This window comes from Glycine soja, chromosome 7 (assembly GCF_004193775.1).
Source record: "Glycine soja cultivar W05 chromosome 7, ASM419377v2, whole genome shotgun sequence".
In the NCBI taxonomy this organism is placed as follows: domain Eukaryota; kingdom Viridiplantae; phylum Streptophyta; class Magnoliopsida; order Fabales; family Fabaceae; genus Glycine; species Glycine soja.
The window spans coordinates 11,654,269-11,674,354 of record NC_041008.1 but is presented as its reverse complement, the minus strand read 5'-3'; the positions used below and the strand labels follow the sequence as shown (position 1 = coordinate 11,674,354).

At 32.3% G+C, this 20,086-nt stretch overlaps 1 protein-coding gene and 1 pseudogene across 1 annotated transcript; one reads left to right on the top strand and one right to left on the bottom strand.

Moving 5' to 3' along the window:
- The first annotated feature begins 6,799 nt into the window (after positions 1 to 6,799).
- On the top strand, positions 6,800 to 8,806 carry LOC114418752 (oxygen-evolving enhancer protein 3-2, chloroplastic-like). Its single transcript, XM_028384246.1, has 3 exons — positions 6,800 to 7,236; positions 8,000 to 8,295; positions 8,571 to 8,806. The coding sequence occupies exons 1-3, from the start codon at positions 6,927 to 6,929 to the stop codon at positions 8,667 to 8,669; spliced, it is 705 nt and encodes a 234-aa protein (XP_028240047.1). The 5' UTR covers positions 6,800 to 6,926; the 3' UTR covers positions 8,670 to 8,806.
- Positions 8,807 to 13,467: 4,661 nt separating this feature from the next.
- Positions 13,468 to 14,859, bottom strand: LOC114420361 (annotated as a pseudogene).
- Positions 14,860 to 20,086: the final 5,227 nt, after the last annotated feature.

The following is a 20,086-nucleotide window of genomic DNA, read 5'->3' as shown; positions in this document are numbered from 1 at the left end:
CTACTACTAGCATATCATCGACATAAACTAACAAAATGATATAATTGGACTTATATTTCTTGAAGAAACAACAGTGGTTGAGATTGCACTTATGGCATACTCCTTGTGCATGAAGCCATCAAACTTCTTATAGCATTGTCTTGGAGCTTGTTTCAGGCCATACAAGCTCTTCTTTAATATGCACCATATTTTTCTTCCCTTTATCTAAGAAACCTTCAGGTTGGTGCATGTAAATATCCTCATCTAAGTCTCTATGAAGAAATGCATTTTTCGCATCCAATTACTCAAGGTAGAGCTCTTCACTAGCAACAATGCTTAAGACGAATCTGATAGTATTTGGTTTCGCAACTAGAGCAAAGATTTTAGTGTAGTCAATTCCTTCCTTTTGCTGAAATCCTTTGACAACTAGTTGGGCTTTGTATCTCTTGGAGCCATCATGATCCTTCTTCACTCGATAAATCCATTTGTTGTGAAGTGCTTTCTTTCCCATGGGTAAAGTAGCTAGTTCCCATGCTTGATTAGAGATTAAAGATTTCATCTAATCTTTCATGGGAAGCTCCTACTTGCTAGCATATATAATTTGACATGCTTCATCATAGTTTTTAGGCTCACTTTCATTAGTCAATAATATATAATTCATGTATTTCCTGTTAGGAACATGAGGTCAAAAAGACCTTCGTAATATTGGAGTTGGAGTAGAATGCTCTAGCATATCGAGTTATTGTTCACTATTATCTTCCATTGATTCCTCTAGCTGAGGACTTTCAATTACAGGAGTTTCTGGGACATCATCCACCTCTACATACATTGGCTCACTTTGTTTTGAGTTGTTAGTGTTTTTGTTATGTTTGTCCTTGTACATTACTTTTTCATTAAAGATCACATCTCTAGTACGAATCATCTTTTTGTTTTCATTATCCCAAAGGCGGTAGTGAAACTCATCCTCACCATAACCAATGAAAGTGAACTTCTTTGATTTGGGATCAAGTTTATTTCAACCTTGATCACTAATATGTACATAAGCTACACAACCAAAAACTTTAAAATCTGTAAGTTTTACCTCTTTCCCACTCCATAGCTCTTATGGTATTCTATGTTCCAATGGTACTGATGGACCTCGGTTAATCAAGTAAGTTGTTGTGTTGATAGCTTCTGCCTAAAATTGGTTTGGTAGGCCTAATTGGACATGCAAGCTTCTAGCTCTTTAGGTCAATGTTCTCTGTTCACATGCTCAGCTTCACCATTTTGTTGAGGAGTACCTGATACAATCCTTTTCATTTTGATTCCATACTTATAGCAGAACCTCTTAAATTTTGTGTCTTCATATTTACCACCATTGTCAGTTTTGAGCGTTTTGATCTTCAACCATGTCTCATTTTCAACCATGGCTTTCTAGATCTTAAAAGCCTTAAATACTTTTGACTTGTGTTTTAGAAAGTAAACCTATACCTTCTACAAAAGTCACAAAGTATTGTTTCCCACCAACTTATGATACAGATGTTGGTCCCCAAACATTAGAGTGACCAAGCTTGAGTTTTTCCTTCTTTGGGGTTCTTCTATTTGTCTGAAAGCTAACTTTTTTCTACTTTCCAAATATACAGTTTTCGCACATGTCAATTTCAACTGATTGAAGTCTTGGTAATTTCCCCTTTGAGTGCATAATCTTCATCCCTTGGACAGGTTTGAAGAGGACTCTTCTCTCCTTAAGAGTATTTTGGACAGGTTTAATGGACTTCAAACCTATGTTGGTGAGAGGTTTGACTCCTTGGAACTTCAAGTGGACACACGATTCGAGGAGATGAACTCAAGGATTGCAAAGGTTGAAGAAGATGTCACCATCATTCACGACTGCCTTGATTTACCTCCACCACCACCATCAGTTTAGACATTACTATTATTATTAGTATTTTGATTTCTAGCCATGTATTTGGCTTTATTAGTATGACATTTGAACACTTAGTATTTCTTTTAATATTTGCTTAGTATGATTGAACATGATGTTTATGGTTTGTGATATATGACTAAGTGGTTTGCATCTCAAATTGGTTTTATTCAAATTATGCTTTATATATGTTTTAAAATCATTTATGTTTATTTTACAAATTATGCTTTGTGTATGTTTCAAATTATTCATGTTTTATGCACTTTGGCCTTTTAGATGTTGTCAAAGGGGGAGAGAAAAATGGGTATTTTAGAAATCAATATATTATATTTTCAAAAGTTTTAAAATTAAGCATAAATTCAAAAAGAAAGGGGGAGAAAAAGATGAGTGAACGGTAGAACAAAACTTGTATCTATTCTTTTGATTTCAGGATTGTCATCATCAAAAAAAGGGAGATTGTGGAAGCAATGACTTTCAAGATTATTTTGATGATGCCAAAGAATCAAGAGTTAAGCAAGTTCCAAAGAATCAGGAGTCAAAAAGCTTCAAGAATCAAGTTTCAAAGAATCAAGATTCAAGAATAATCAAGTTTCAAGAATCAAGATTCAAGAATAATCAAGATCAAGATTCAAGACTCAAGATTCAAGAATCAAGAGAAGACTCAATCAAGATAAGTACTAAAAAAGTTTTTCAAAAACATTGAGTAACACAAGAATTTTTCACAAAATCTTTTACCAAAGAGTTTTACTTTCTGGTAATCGATTACCAGTAGCCAACATTGTTTTCAAAACTGATTTACAAAGTTGTAATCGATTACCATAATCATGTAACCGATTATCAATGTTTTAAAACGTTAGATTTCAAATTTCAAGAGTCACAACTTGTGATAAAACATTTTCAAACCATTTCAAACTTGTGTAATCGATTACACAATGCTTGTAATCGATTACCAGAGTATCTAAACGTTTTGATTTTCAAATTTAAACATGAAGAGTCACATCTTTTGATGTGTAATCGATTACACTATAATGGTAATCGATTACCAGTGACTAATTTCGAAAAATAAATTTCCAAAAGTCACAATTTTTAAAGTGACTTGTTTCTGAAGATTTTTTCAAAAGTCACAACTTTTTAAGTGACTAGTTTTCAAAAGAGTCACAATTTTTTAAAAGATGACTAGTTTTAAAGAAATTTCCAAGAGTCACAAACTTTAACTTGAGTCATCAAATGATTATAAATATGTGACCATGGCATGAATTTCAAGTAACATTTTTTTACAGAACTTTCTGATTCATTTCTCTTTATCTTTCTAAGAATTTTTGTTCAATACTTTCTCTTTCAAGAAAAGTTCATTGACCAAAAACTTGTGTTACTCTTCTTCTTCATTCACTTCTCCCTCTTGCCAAAAGAGTTCAAGGACTAATCGCCTAAGTTCTTTTGTGTCTCTCTTCTCCCTCTTTCAAGACAATTCAAAGGACTAACCGCCTGAGAATTCTTTTGATTCTTCCCTTCCCCTTAAACAAAAGATTTCAAAGGACTAACCGCCTGAGATATCTTTTGTTTTCCCTTACAAAGATTCAAAGGACTAACCGCCTGAGAATTCTTTGTCCTAACACATTGGAGGATACATCCTTTGTGGTACAAGTAGAGGGTACATCTACTTGGGTTGTTATACTGAGAACAAGAGAATGTACATCTCTTGTGGATCAGTTCAAGTGGAGGATACATCCACTTGGTTGTTCAAAGAGAACAAGGGAGGGTACATCCCTTGTGGATCTTTGACTTGTAAAGGATTTTACAAGGTTGAAAGAAATTTCAAGAATCGTTGGTTGCTTGGGGACTGGATGTAGGCACGGATTGTGGCCGAACCAGTATAAATCTTGTGTTTGTCTTCTTATTCCTTACACTCTTTAATTTTCGCTGTGTACTTTTAATTGCCGCTTTTACTTTTGGTTAAATTATTGTTTATGTTCTTTACTTTCTTAACTTAGTAGTAAAAGCCTAGTTAAATCTACTAACATTAAGAAGGATAAATTTTTAATTAGTCAAGACACATTAATTATTAATTCAACCCCCCTTCTTAATTATTCTGAGATCACTTGATCCAACAATAACATTTGCCTCAACATTCTCCTCTTGAATCTTTGATGCAATCTTGCACTGGTTTTTGTAATGCCCGGTGTTTCCACAATTCCAATACTCGATAGACTTCAAGTTGTGGGAACTTCGATGATTCTTGGATTTGGACCTCCTATGGTCTTTTTATTTTCCACATCCATATCCTCTGGTTGAATTTCTTCCTCTTGACTCTATATGCAAAACTAAAGAGGTTGACGATTTACTCGACTTTCCCTGCTAGATCTCTTCACTGAAAACCAGATCATGAACACAGTTGAACCTCAACTTATTACTTCCCGATGAGCTGTTCACGCTTGTGATAGTAGTATTCTAACATTCGGGTAGAGAAGACAAAAGTATCAATGCTGGTATACGTCTTCATCGAATTCAGTTCTAACTGAACTTAATTGGGCTGTGACTATATTGAGTTCATTGAGATGTTGCGTTGCTGATGCGCCTTCTAACATCCGTAAATTAAGCAACCTCCTCATCAAATGAACTTTGTTTGAGGCTGACAACTTTTCATACATATTGGAAATAGCCTCCATAAGATCCACCATGGTTGTTTCTTTTGCAATGTTGAAAGCAACATTGCGAGATAACGTCAATTGGATAACTTCGAGGGCTTGTCTATTAAGAAGAGCCCAATCTTCATCCTTCATGCCCTCCAATTGATTTCCCGAGAGAGGTTGATACAACTTTTTCTAATATAGATAACCTTTGATTCGCATCTTCCAAAAGCCAAAGTCCGCACTATCAAAGTTCTTTATTTTCACCTTTCATTCTTCTGCAGCCATTGCTCCCACTCAAATCTAACTCCCTTTGAATTTTTTATAATAATTGACAAAAATAACAACCAAAGCTCTAATACCAGTTGTTGGGAAATTACACTAATTTCTTATAATCAAATTTGCAAGAAACAAAATAAATGTGGAATAAGCACACACAAAATTGATAACGGAGTTCAATCAATTATGCGTACGTCTTTAGGTTGCTTTAAACCTTTTATTGAAAGAGAAAATTATATGATAGATGTTTACAAAACACTCAACTCACAACCCAATTACACCTAGAAAATATATATTTATATTTTTTTTTCTCTCTCTCTCATGTTGAAATTGATTGTATAGTAATTATAGTAAGGTGGTATTTATACATGCCTAGAAAAATTACATTTCATTCATTTCTTTTTCTATTTTTATTCTATCTAATACTATAATGTTTTTCTGTTTTTTTTTTCTCCATAAAAGAATGATATATGCTTCATTCATTTTATTGGGTTGTTTGACCAAGTCCAACACAACACTGGTGTGTCACGTGCATTTTCCAAATCCACCATTTTCATTTCCTATAACATCCTTGGCCGGGCATTCGTTATTGGCTTGGTCAGGTACTTCTTTACTTCACCAACAATTACAATTTTAGTTTGATTTAACTTTCTATATTGATGAAGGAGTTTATGCTAGTTCTTGTTTCAATTTTTGTGGATTGGGTTTTTAATTTCTTGCCGTGTCTTGCTTCTGTTGCACTAATTAGTTGTTCTTTGGCATAACTTATATAAGCTTCAAATTTCTTTGATGAGTTTGATGAAGAAACAGCACCTGAAGTTGACCTAACTTTGATTCCTTGGCTATAAATTCTTAATTTTTTCGAGCTTATGTTTATTTTAATTTAAAGAAATCAAATGTTTGTTTATGTTTGGAACTTATTTATGAACTTGTATTGTCATGAATATTATTATTTAAGATATTAGGTACTTTCTAGACAATTATTTTAAATTTGGAGTATTGAATAATTAAATTATGTTATATATATTGATCTAGTTCTTAAAACATTGGTTTATTCAATAAGTTTTTAATTATTACGAATAAATATTACCACTAGCATATACTCTATTTAAATTCAAATGTGTAAATTATGAAATATTATATAAAAAATGCACATATTTATTTTCTCAAAAGATATCTATGTACTTGTGAACTGTTAAATAAAATACTTATAATTGATAGTGATGCACAGTAATTTATCTATATACGTTTTTTTTTTCTTTCTCTCAAGTAGCTAGCTGATTGGACGACGTCAACATTAGTCAATTTGTTGAGCTTTCAAGTTTCAACAAGTGAAAGTGAGAACAATGGATTAAAAAGTCATAAATATATTAGTATGATGAGTGATATAATACATTCTTAAATATATTTTTTTATAATATTTTTACAAGTTATTTTTTTTAATATACTTTCTAATAAACTCTTAATTAAATAAAAAACGAAATTCACGTAATTTTATGATTTTAAATAAATTTCAATGAATAATATAAAATGTGTTAAATGAAAAAATTATTAAGTAATTTTGGATCTTTAAATATGCCCTGATTATAACTGATCTTTGTGTGATACATATCCAAATTTTTTAATTTATAAAAGAAATTAATAACAATTAATTAAGGATAATGTAAAAATTAGTTAAAACTATGATGATTCTTGAATTATTAATTTGTCTTGTATTATTTAATATTTTTTAATAATTAAAGTATACTACATAATAAGAAACAATTGCAGGATTTTTTTTTTTCTGAAACTAAAAGTATGTATACAAGGAAAAAAAAGTTATTCAATAATCTCGGAAATCCACATGTCATAGTGGTAAAAGTCCACGTTGGACACAGAATCCAGCATGTCATGGTGCAGCACAAATCATGGAGCATGATTGGCCAAGACCACATCCAACTTATCCAAGTGGAAAATAATGAGATAAGGCATTCTCATGATCACACACACACCCATCATGATCCCCCACACCAACACTTGTAGCCACAAAACCAAATTATAATATTTCATGCTTCTCTTTCACTCTTGTCACATTCCACAAAAACGAAGTACTACTACAAGGGAAGAAAAACTTAGCTACTAAGGAAGGATCAAAGAGAATGGCTCAAGCAATGGCATCAATGGCTGGCTTGCGTGGTTCCTCTCAGGCTGTGTTGGAAGGTAGCCTTCAGGTGAGTGGCTCCACACGCTTGAATGTGGGGAGTGGAAGCAGGGTGGCCTCAGTCACACGTGCAGGGTTCACAGTTAGAGCACAACAACAACAAGTGAGTGGTGAGGTACAAAGCAGCCGTAGGGCAGTGCTTTCACTTGTTGCTGCTGGTTTGGCCACTGGCTCTTTTGTTCAAGCTGTGCTTGCTGATGCCAAATCTATCAAAGTTGGACCACCTCCCCCACCTTCTGGTGGATTGCGTATGTGTCTCTCTCTCTCTCCCTCCCTCTTCTCTTACAATTCAATTCAATCCATTTTGAAGAAATGATGATTAGTTGAGAGTGTAAAAATCTCTACTGATAGTGCATGAAAATTGATCTCTCTCTCTTGCTGATTTCTTTACAGAACTTGGAAAATAATTTCTTTAAAACTGAACTTTTTCAAATTTGTATTTAATTTTGATTTGATTATTCATGCGACTGATTAGTTTAGATTAACTCCTTTTTGCCTTTTATTTCTTACTTGATGTACATGTGTGCAAATGTCTATGCAATGATCATAACTTGTCTAGTGAAAATCATTAATGGGTCATGGATGTTGCATTAAAAGACGAGGGCTTGAGGGAAGAAACATGGAAATTGGGGTAGAGAAGTTTTGAGATAGAATTGAAATTGGTTTTAGAGGGAAAGATAGGAAACCAGCAAAAATCTGAAAAAGGGGTTTTGTGACATAGTAGTAGTATTGTACCACGGGACAGCAAGTTTTGAACAGAAAATAGGTCGTGCATGTTGCATTATATGATGAGAGAAGAAAAATAGAAATGGGGTGGAAAAGTTTGAGGTAGAATTGAGTTTGATTTTAGAGGTAGATTTCATTTATGATAAAGGGTTAGAGGCAAAGACAACGAAAACAAAAGAAGAAAAGAAAGAATTCTTGAAGTGGGGTTGTTATTAGGGACATAAAGAATGTAGTTTGAAGATATTATAATTATAACCATGGTGGGTGTGTTATGGAATATGGCAGCTGGAACGTTGAACTCAGATGAAGCAAGAGACCTTCAGCTGCCATTGAAAGATAGGTTCTTCCTTCAACCATTGTCTCCTACTGAGGCTGCACAAAGGGCAAAGGAATCAGCCAAGGAGATTGTTGGTGTTAAGAAGTTGATTGAAAAGAAGGCTTGGCCATATGTTCAGAATGATCTGCGTCTCAGGGCTGAGTATTTGCGCTTTGATCTCAACACTGTCATTGCTGGAAAGCCTAAGGATGAGAAGAAATCACTCAAGGAACTCACTGGCAAGCTCTTCCAGGATATCAGCAATGTAAGTCGAAACACAGAAAAAAAAGAGGAGATAATTAATTAACCCCATAGTGCTTTAGGTAATTTTTGGTCTGTTCTGCTATTAGAGTTGAAGTTTCTCCTTGGTAATCTACACAATAAAGTTAGCATTAAAGATAAACATAGATTATCAAGGTGAAATTCTAATTCTAATTGGAGAACAGTACCAAAAGTACTTAAGGAAATGCATGCAAGTTTTGTCCTTGTTAGTATTTGAGATTAGAGTATTAATGAAAGTAGCTAATTTTTGTTTCACAGCTGGATCATGCAGCAAAAATTAAGAGCAGCCCAGAAGCAGAGAAGTACTATGCTGCTACTGTATCTTCTCTGAACGATGTCCTTGCCAAACTTGGTTAATGTGATTAATTTCTTGCTTTCTTGTGTAAGCTTTGTGCATCATTTTCTCAGACACTTTGTTGACTGATATTTTAAGAAAATCAAATGATGAGGGAAAATTTTCTATAAATAAGATCAATATATCTAGACGACTTCTCTCCTGCATGTCCAAAACTGAAAGGTAATTAAGGGGTAATGTAATTGTAGAAGTTAGAAGTTTAATTATAATTTCCTGAGCACAAAACTAGAATAGTTATAATGATACTATAATCTTAGTACACAGTATTTGGATCATATGGTCCTATAGTCTTATTTTTTATTTGAAGGAACACAAGGTGCAGCATGAAGGATGAGCCAAAATTGGAGAAAAATGATGGAAGTGACAAGAAAAAAAAAAAGCTAGCAGTATATTAATAAGCTTAGTTGGAACGCTAGGTGTGTCTACAATGAAGCCAACCTCGATATTGCAAGAGTGTAAAACATTCTCAAATGATAAATATAGATTGTTTTACAAATTATGGACCAGGTAAAACAACATTTTATAATGTCATACGTGCCGGCTACTCCCTCTTCAAGCTGTTAATCCTTCATACTAAACATATTTATATTGCTCATCGATCACGCATATTGCATTGATTCCACCCCATCCACGCAACATTGAAAGCCAACAGAGTGACTCCAGAACTGTTATGAGTGATACAATTTTGAAAATCTGCATAATTAGCACAGACCCTCCTTATATAGCCCCTTTTACATCATTAGTAATGGCTTTAAAACACTCCAATGTTCCTGATGTAAGGCAGCTGTTCAGTATCCCATGCGATTCCTTTCAAGTCCAAGTTGAGCTCATCCCTTAGCTAGACAGCTGATAGGATTGGATACACAAACCCCTTTGTTCTAGTCTTCAGCCAATTCCACATTGATAATTTGGCAGCTTCCAGAACCAAACTTGAACCATAGGAATTGTTGGCACAATGGCCACGCGACTCAAGGACTTGAGAGGCCTACAGCAAATTTAAGAATGAGGCCTTTTATTTACTCATAAAATAATTTATTAAAATTATCATGGTTAAATAGTCACTTTTGTTCCTCAATGTGTAATTTGTTGATAAATGTATCCCTTAAAGATGAAAATACAAAATTTAGTCCTTGAAAGTGTAAAAAGTGCGACCATTAACTTTCATTCGTCACCGTTAATAAAGTATATTACGTGGTACGGATGAATAAATTTGTCACTGAAATGATTGTCAACGTGGATTGCCCATATAGGGGCATATTTGTCATAATATTTTTTTGACTTTTCGTCTTCCCACTTCGCTGATAAATGCGTCCCTGAAAGATGAAAATACAAAATTTAGTCCCGAAAGTATAAAAAGTGGGATAAATATATTCGAATGTTAATAATAGATTGTGACTAATTATTATTATTATTATTATTATTATTATCATATGTTTCTAATTTACTGCTTCTATTTGTTTAGTACTTATGCAATATATTTTTATTATTTTGATTTTCTTGTCAAACCTTAATTTTTGCTTAAAAAAATTTATCTTGTATCTTATAATTTTATCAAATTTCAACTAAAATTTTTCACTTTTAATCTTTAAAATTATTCCATATCTCAATTTCAACTTAAGTACTCTTATATTTAGAATAAAAATAATGTCAAGTGTTTTATTTAAAATTAATTTTTCAGGCTTTTTGTGATGCAAAATTATCGATTAAATTGTTGTTATTAATTTCATTTAACATTTCTTTTTTAATAGGCAATAATGTCAATCCGTTCAATCTTTGTTGAGACATTGTTGGTCTTGAGTAAGTTTTTATTATTTTTAGCTTTGAAGAACTCTTTTCAACTGAAGCAACTGATACGAGTATCGTTAACATTATTCTATAAGTTATATATGCATTTGGAAAAGAATTTATTCTTTTTATATAATTAAGAATATCAATTGGTTTATCATTTTCCAATCCTATAATTTCCTTTAAAATATTTAATTTTGAAAATAAATCTAATCTATCAACATCTAACAAATTATCATGTTTCAAAGAATCTTTTTTGCACACCCTAATGTTTTTCTTTCATATTAGATCCATTATCATATCATTGTCTCCTAAGGTCATTAATATCAAGTCTAACAATTTTTAATTCATCTATAATAGCATCAAAAAGACCTTTTACACTTGTATCATATACTTTTAAAAATTCTAAAAAATACTCATTAACTTGTATTGGAGTTGATGAAATATCCACACACTTTAATACAAAAAACATTTTCTCTTGATGACTTATATCTGGAGTACAGTCAAGTATGATTGCATAATATTTCGCATCCTTAATTTTTTTTATAATTTTTGTTTTGATTTCGCCTGCTAATAGATTTATCAACTCATTTTGTATATTATACCCAAGGTAATGGTTGTGAATTTCATCGTCTTTAATTCAACGAATATGTTCTTGCATGATTGGATCAAATTTTGCAATCATTTCAATTAGACTTAAAACATTTCCATTAGCTTCTTGGTAGATCTTTTCATTTTTTCCACTGAAGGCTGTTATTTTTACCAAGGGTTTCAACAACCGCAATAATTCTTAACAACACATTTCTCCAATGTTCTCTATCTCTATTTATTTGTTCTTGAACATGTTTGTCTATTGTTTTATTTTTTACCAATCTCATTTCCAAATCAATCCATGCATTCATGTTAGTAATATGCTCATTCGTTATTTCATGACTCTTCAACTTAGCACTAAGATTTCTCCAATCTTTACTACCTTTGTTAGCTAGTTTACTTGTACAAGAATCAACATTAAATAATTTGCAACAAAAAGAAAAGACTCTATCCAAATCTCTAGAATAAATTAGCCATTTTCTTTCATGTTTCTCTCCATTAGGAAATTTTTGAATGTAATTTGATGAAGAAAAGTACCTAGAATATTTATCCTTTGGGAAATCCATATCAATAACTTTAATAGGGTCCTTATCTACTAATAAATCTCTCAAAGTCGTATCAATATTCTTTCATTGACTTGGATCATATATATTTTCAAAAGTAGAATCATCTAGTCTCCCAATCTCCTCCTCGTTATCATGAGTTTGAGAATCAGAATTATAATTATCGTCATCACTAACTACTTCTCTATTGTTGCTTTCACCTATATCTAAATTGTTATCTTGTTCATTCAAAGATCACCCACCTATATTTTCTAATTCATTTTTATCATCTATTTTTATAAATTTATCCATAGCTCTTTTTTGTGATGCAATTAAAGCCTCGACTCTTCTCTTTTTCTGAAGTTTTGAATAACCTGATTCATATTTTCTAGTTGACATACTTATTATATATATATTTGTACGAAATTAAAAATTATAATATATAAAACACTACAAAGATGAGTATATAAAATAAGAATGAGCTAAAAAAATAAAACCTGATTCTGGTTGTCAAGAAAATGAACTTGATCGTAGTATCTTGAAGTCTCAAGTCTCTTTCTCTTCTTTGGTAAGTGCTTAAACTTAATTTCCAAATTTCAACCTTTTTGTTAAACCTGCATAAATTATTTTGAGATTAATCATTATTCATTAATAAAACAATAAAAAATAATCTTATTTTGAGATCAATCTCGCAATTCATCAGGATTTGGGGTAGAAGCTTAATAATATATATAAAACTTATCATTTGTCAATACAATAATATGACTATTACTGTATGTATAAGATTTTAGATTATTAAATTAACACTTTTCAATAGAAAAGACAATTATAATTTGATAAAGGAACATGTAAGTATGTAATAATTATCAACAAAAGAAAATTTGAGTAAATAAGAGTACAATAAGTTCTATTTTTGGCTTTTACCTGATATTGACACACTCAAAAGGAAGAAATGCCAATTGTTCCCTCTACTCTCCAAATAGAGACACATGCACATAAGTGATCAGAATAAATAAATAGGTATTGAGGAGCTATTGGCTAATGTGTCAAAGTGAAACAATAATAAAGTAAACTGAAGAAGCAGGTGAGAAGACAAAGAAGTATGAGAGACAATGAGAAAAGAAGACAGAATTAGAATTGAATAGAAAGAGAATAGAAATAAAAGAAATTTTTTTGGATTTCTTTAACTATTAACTATTAAATCTCTTTTTTCTAAACAAAGCTATGATATTGGTGAAGAGTTGTTGCTCATTAATTGTTACTTATAATACCAATAAAAAGATGAACAATTACTTATAATATTTTAATTAAAATTTATTTTTAAATATAATTTTACAATAATTTTTTTTGAGGTATATTAGTATTAAAAAAAATTGAAGTCTTTTTCTGGGGGGGCCTGAAGCCCTTACTTGGGCTGCTTGAGCCTTAAGCTGGCCCTAACAATGACTTCCCCTAACCAAAGGGTCATGCAAAAAAAGAGTATATTGGCCTGATACAGCAAATTAATGAACATTTTGTATATCATTTCACAAAAGTACACTCACGTGATATATTACTGGCTGAAGTGCTGAACAATGATGCAAGGAAAGGAAGTAATTAATTAAAGGGTTAATTAACTTTTTAATCCCTTGAATTTTCATATTTCAATTTATAGTCCTTCATAATTTTTTAGTCAACTTTTAGTGGATGCAATAGAAATAAACAATGGACTAAAAATGGGCAAACAAATTTAGAGGGATTAAAAATGTTGAAGAAAAATTAATGAAGGACTAAAAGTTGTTAAAAACTTTTGAAAGGCTACAAATTAGAATATGAAAAAGTTTAAGGACTAAAAACTTAATTAACCCTCAAATTAAAATACAACAACAAACAGTTGGGTGTTTTAGATGATATAAATTGGTAACACAAGAAAGTTGATAATAGCAAATAAGAAAATAACAACACCAACAACAGTAGAGCTGAGTCTCCAAGGGTCACGGAAGTACACTGACCTTAACATACCCATAAAATGCTTCCAACAACAATGGTGGTGATAATTGAGCTTCCTTAAGGTTTTGCAAAAGCAATTTCAATTCATCACAACATGCTTACAAAGACCATTTATCAAGTTCATGGTGGCTGCCAAGTTCATGGACTATGATTCTTTGTCAACCAACAACTCCACATCCTCTTGTGTGTGAACCAGTGACTAAATTAGAGAAACATAGTTGCATTTGAGAGGTTGGTCTGAATAGTGGCACTGCTCCAAGGCAATGAGGTTCCTTAGGACACATTATGTTGTTTGGAGTACTTTCAATTGAGGGATTTGCAAACGAGCTTTGACACATATGGAGCATGGTATGCTGCAGCCTAAGCATAGATACCAAATCAAAATTGGAACCTTCTTAAACTTTATCTCTAACAAGCTCCTGGGATGCACTTTCTCAATGCTAACCCCTGCCTCATTCAACTTTGTTGCAGTCTTAAGGACACATTCATTTTTACCACAAGGGGTGAAATGTTCTGATGACATCCACTCCTTGCCATGAACTTTTTCCAGAAGGCAAAAAAGCCTTACCAAATTAGTGAAGTGCTTGCAAGATTCGAAGTTCTTGACCATCTCTTTATTTGGATCACTTGTTGACTTGTGTGGATAGTAGTCTTCAAAGTAGTTAAATACAAGCTCGAGAAAGCTAACACTATTGTTTAACTCACAAACCTTTCTATATAACTTATCTAAGACAAAAATTGGAGGCTGATTTTCAAGTAGTAACTGGTTTCTCTTGATGCTCTTGCAAATCCATGATGTGCTGAACATGTAATCATTTTTCTCATTTTCTCAAAAACAGCTCCTAAATGAAGACCTAGTCTAATAACAAGATCATGTCCACAAACTCATCATTACTAATGCTATCTGGCTCTAGATCTGAATAATTGTGGTGAATCTTCTCAATGTTTTCATTGAGGAAGGCTTTATATTTGGCCAAAGCCTTTTTGGTTGTCACACGTTCTCAGAAAGCAAGAAAATACCTTTGCTTCAGTTTATGCATTGGCTCTAGTTATGCTTTGTTTGTGGTGAAAATGGCCTATTGAGATCAAAGTGGTGCATAGGCTTCCCTATTATTCAACTTTCTGAGACTGGAAGGAACCTTGTAAATGCATAACACATCATGCAATAAATCACTTGATACTGATACAACTTTTTGTGCTCAATTTGTCTAGGAATGCCAATTATGTGCTCAATCTGGGGTTCTATTTCAGGTACTGCGATGTAACTAGGAGCAGAGGAAGCCATTAATATTGAAACAATTTCCTTTTTCCTCTAAACTAATCAACCTATGATAAATCACTTGTTACTGATACAACCTTGTGCCAGAGAACTTGCCTTTAATTCTAACTTTATATGAAAACAAAAACATTAAAAAATTACCAAAGAAGTTAGCACAAAAATTTCCATGGAAAGATATCTCATTCACAATTTATCAACTACAACAATGGAAAAATCATGACTTGGAACACAAGGTACAGAGAACCAACCAACAAATCTCTATTACATTTGCGCTCAATAATCCATGTTTTGTTAAATAAGCACTATATCATGAGATAATTATTACATTTGAGTTGAATTCAACTCACTTCCATAAGCTAACTGTAAGAGAAAATGATTGTCCATTTCTTACAAGGAATATTCCGACATATTCCTAATCAATGTGAGAAATTTTAACAATAACAAAGGAAATCAAAATATGTATACAAACCCAAAAATTGTTTTTCAATTGAAAATTAAACCGAAGAGAAACTGCTAGTTATAGATTTCATACATTTATATTCAATGAATCTATTACATATTGTAAGGATCTTAGAATCTATGATTCCCTCATACAGTTTGAAAGTAAGTAAAACTTACCTTGATTCGTGAAAGACATAAGTTTTTCAATCTTTTTTGTCCTAATCTATCTCTTTCCTTCTTTTATTTTCCTCTCACGTTCTTGATGGGTAATTAGAGGGAAAAAACTCTCATGGCAGACATAGAACCCTTTGCCTTTTATTAACAAACTTTCATCAAGTTAGTTATCAGAAGTTTACTAACTTCCCGTTTATTAACTTCCCATATTTGCCAATAGGTCCCTTTATTTTATTAAATCAAGTTTAGGCCCTTAATTCACATGAGTCATATTATCATGTTATTTAATATTTTTTTTCTAACATTCTCCCACTTGACTCTTGTGATGCCATAACACTTCATGATTTAATAATTACATAAATCATAATGTGCATTGAAAGACTTTAGATAAATTGGCTCCATCATTAATCATAATTAAAGATAAAAAACAATAAGAGTCATGGCGGTTACATGTCATTTAATCAACATATTCCCTTCCATGTACTACTATATTATTCTTCTCTTTAATATGACTGTAAAATGAGAAGTTCATAATGGGTTCAAACAAAAGTCATTCTTTCATTAACAAAAACATAATATGTTTTCCACATCATAATTTGCATGCATATACACATAAAGTAGAAAACAAAAATTTCAGAAACTTACACAATAATGAGCTCAAAGTGTCAAATAGACATTAATAATAATAATAATAATAATAACATTCAACATTCACTAGCAGACATAATGCCCTTATTCACTACATGACCAGTAAATACTTTGGGCGGTAACCCTTTTGTTAAAGGGTCAACAATCATTAGATTAGTGCTAATATGTTCTATTGACACTCTATGTTTCTGAACTTCTTTAACGACAAAGTATTTCAATTTCATATGCTTAACACCTTTAGAATACTTGTCATTTTTAGAAAAGAAGACAGTTGCGGTATTATCACAATAAATTTTCAGCGGCTTGGCAATACTGTCAACTACTCCAAGTCCTGAAATAAAATTCTGCAATCAATTAGCCTGAATTGTGGCCTCAAAGCATGCCACAAATTCAGCCTCCATGGTGGTTGCAACAATGACTGACCGCTTTGCACTTTTCCTGAAATCGCTCCTCCGACTAAAAGATATATATAACCAAATGTAGACTTTCTTGTATCTATACAACCAACAAAATCTGAATCTGTATATCCAATTCCCTCAAGATGACCAGATCTCCTATAAGTAAGCATGAGATCCTTTGTCCTTTGCAAGTATCTTAAGACTTTCTTTGAAGCTTTCCAATGATCCAATCCTGGATTACTTTGGTATCTACCAAGCATACCAACTGCAAAGCTAATATCTGGCCTTGTGCATGTTTGAGCATACATCAGACTCCCAAAACAACAAACACATAAGGGATATTTTCCATCTGTTTCCATTCCAGATCATTCTTTGGACATTGCATGAGACTAAATTTGTCTCTTTTCTGTATTGGAACGGGAGATGCTGAACATTTATCTATTCTAAATCTCTCTAAAACTTTATTAATATATGATTTCTGAGACAAGCCTTACAGTCCTTGTGATCTATCATGAAATATTTCTATTCCTATCACATAGCCTCCCTCACCCATATCCTTCATTTCAAAGTTGTTAGAGAGAAACTTATTAGTCTCACTTAATAGACCAAGATCATTAGTTGCTAGCAAGATGTCATCAACATACAAAATAAGAAATATAAATTTGCTCTCACTGACCTTCAAATATATACATGTTGGAATAAGTGGCCTCAGAATAATTAAGAATGGGGGAGGGGGGCGGTTGAATTAATTATGAATGTGTCTTGACTAATTAAAATTTATCCTTCTTAATGTTGCTAGATTCAATTAGGCTTTACTACTAAGTTATGAGAAAGTAAGGAACAAAAACAATAACCTAGACAAAAGTAAAGCGAAAATAAAAAGTGCACAGAGGAAAAGTAAAGAGCGTAGGGAAGAAGAAAGCAAACACAAGTTTTATATTGGTTCGGCAACGACCCGTGCCTACATCCAGTCCCCAAGCAACCCACGGTTCTTGAGATTTCCAATAACCTTGTAAAATCCTTTGCAACATACATGTAGTTTATTATTTTGCCCTACATCTCATTTACCCCTTACTCTCAAATCACTTCTTGACATTTAGAAGCATCTGGAAACGCAACTCAATAGATTGACGTCTGAGTGACAGTATAACTAAGTTTTTTTAATCTATAAATATTAGTGATTAGTTTATTAGTTTTTTAATTAAATTAATATTTTGGTTTATTAATTTATTATTTCAGTTTAATTTAATTTTTTAAATTTTTTGTTTAATTTGATCTTTTATTTTTTAAAACTAATTCAATTTGGTTATTTAATTTTATTTAGATTCAATTTAATTCCTCTAATTTTTAAAATTGATTTATTTTTAAAAAAAATATGTATTTTATGATGGTTTAAAACCTCTTAGTAACGATTTTGAACTGACACAAAGTGTAATTTCTTACGATTTGGATTGAAAGATTAAATTGAATTGATTTAAAAAATTAAAAAAAATCAAATTAAACCTAAAAACATTAAAAAAATCAAATTAAAACTAAATAATAAATTAAAGAATCAAAATACTAATTTAACCTTTTTGTTAATGGAAAATTTAGGCTTAATTAAGTTTTTATACCTGGACAATAGGTCATTTTCAGATTACTACCTAACATTCATTTTGTTTTTTAAACATGTACCTGAAAAAAAAATATTTCATTTTACTAATTCATGATAGTCCCCTTCCATTAAGTGATGATGTGATAGACAGAGTGTTACGTCATCGCATCTTTGCACTGACACATCAACGCCACGTCATTACCTTCTTCCCCTTCTCCTTCTTCCCTTTCTCCTCTTCTCCAACGGAAATCGCCACCACTGTCGATCATGCTATGCCACCACCGCGTCGTCCAACCGAGTAAGGAAGCCAAAAAATAACAGTGTCGGTTTTGGGTACAGAGTGAGGAAGCAAGCAACAAAAAATTAAATGGAAATAAAAAATTCTTCGATTTATGTTAAACCCACTTTGTCCCTTTCTTTAACCCCTTCTCTTTTTTCTTCAATGAACAATAAACTCAACATAAAATATTGAACCCACAACAGATAGATAATCAGGAAAAAAATTGCAAATGAGATTATGAGACTAGATATGGCATTAGAAAAAACTTTTGAAAAGAAAAAAAAAAGATTTGCAAAGTGAAAAAATGATGAAGATGGCGTGTTAGAAGGTTGCTTGTGCGAAGGCAGAGACACGGGGGAGTTGAAGCGGGGGAGGCGTGCAATAATCACATATGTCATCTCACACAGTGGTTGCCGTAGCCAAGGGTGGTTCAAAATCTCCCACGCTGTCGCGCCTCACCACCTACATCATGCTTCATTCTCATGGGAACAATTAACACATGCATAGAGTTGTTACATCGATGTGATGAATAAAGAGTAGAAGTGGTAAGCAAACCCAAGTTCCCCATCCTCATCATCTCACCCCAATTGCTCTAATTTCCTATCAACTTCTCTTCGAATTGGATCCAGCTTAAGTAAACAACAATATTTCATTTTATTTTTTTGTGTTGCTCTTGGTCCCGCTTGAACTTGTGGAAGATATTGGTTCTTGCATTGTTGGGGTGATTGAGCTGGAGAGAATGGGGGTGATGGCATTTTAGGTAGAAAAAATATCAAAAGGTACCTACTCTAAGGGGAGAAGGTGTTGGACGGCATGATGGTGGCAGTGGATGACGGTGGTGGTGTAGCATGGTCAACGGTAGTGACATGGTGGTGGTCGTTTCCATTGGAGAAAGGGAAAAAGGTGATGGCATGGTGTTGAGGTGTTAATGATAAGGCTTGATGACATGACACTCTATCTGTCATGTCATCACTTAACGGAAGAGGAATAACAGCATGTAGTAAAATGAAACATAAATTTTTTTCAGGTACTTGGTTGGAAAAAAATGAATATTAGGTAGTAATCTAAAAAATATATATTTTCTAGGTATGAAAAACTTAATTAAGTCAATCTAAAAATAGTCTATTTTCTAGGTATGAAAAACTTAATTAAGTCAAAAATTTAAGCAATGAGTTATTTTGAAATCTAAAAACGGTCTGTTTTTGTTTACCTTTTGCCATTGAATCAACTTTATATTTCCTTGTCACCACAACCTTTGAAAAATTGACGTTGCTATCATTTGAGTTATTTTGAATATGAAAATTATATTATTTTTTAGTTATATAAAACGTGAAATAATCATGTAGTTCTAGTAGTGACAATTTTTCGTTTCCATAAGCGTTGAGTTTCATATAGCAAATAAAACTACTGGCTTTTTTGGCTTGGCTTGCTCTTTGGTTGCATTTTATTTATTTAAGGGTATTATTTCAAAAGGATCAAGTTTCCCAATTTCCCCACCAATTCCTAATAATGAAATTCTCATCGAACATGCTGGTGTTGTTGGGGTTGGATGACGTTGCAGGAGATGAGATCATTGAATTCAGTCCCAAGAGTTAACTAAATAACCTTAATTTAGATAAGAATAATAAGCTCATTGTCTAATTTTATAAAAATGGCTTGTAGGGATTCAATCAATCAACCTAATTTGATTTTAATATT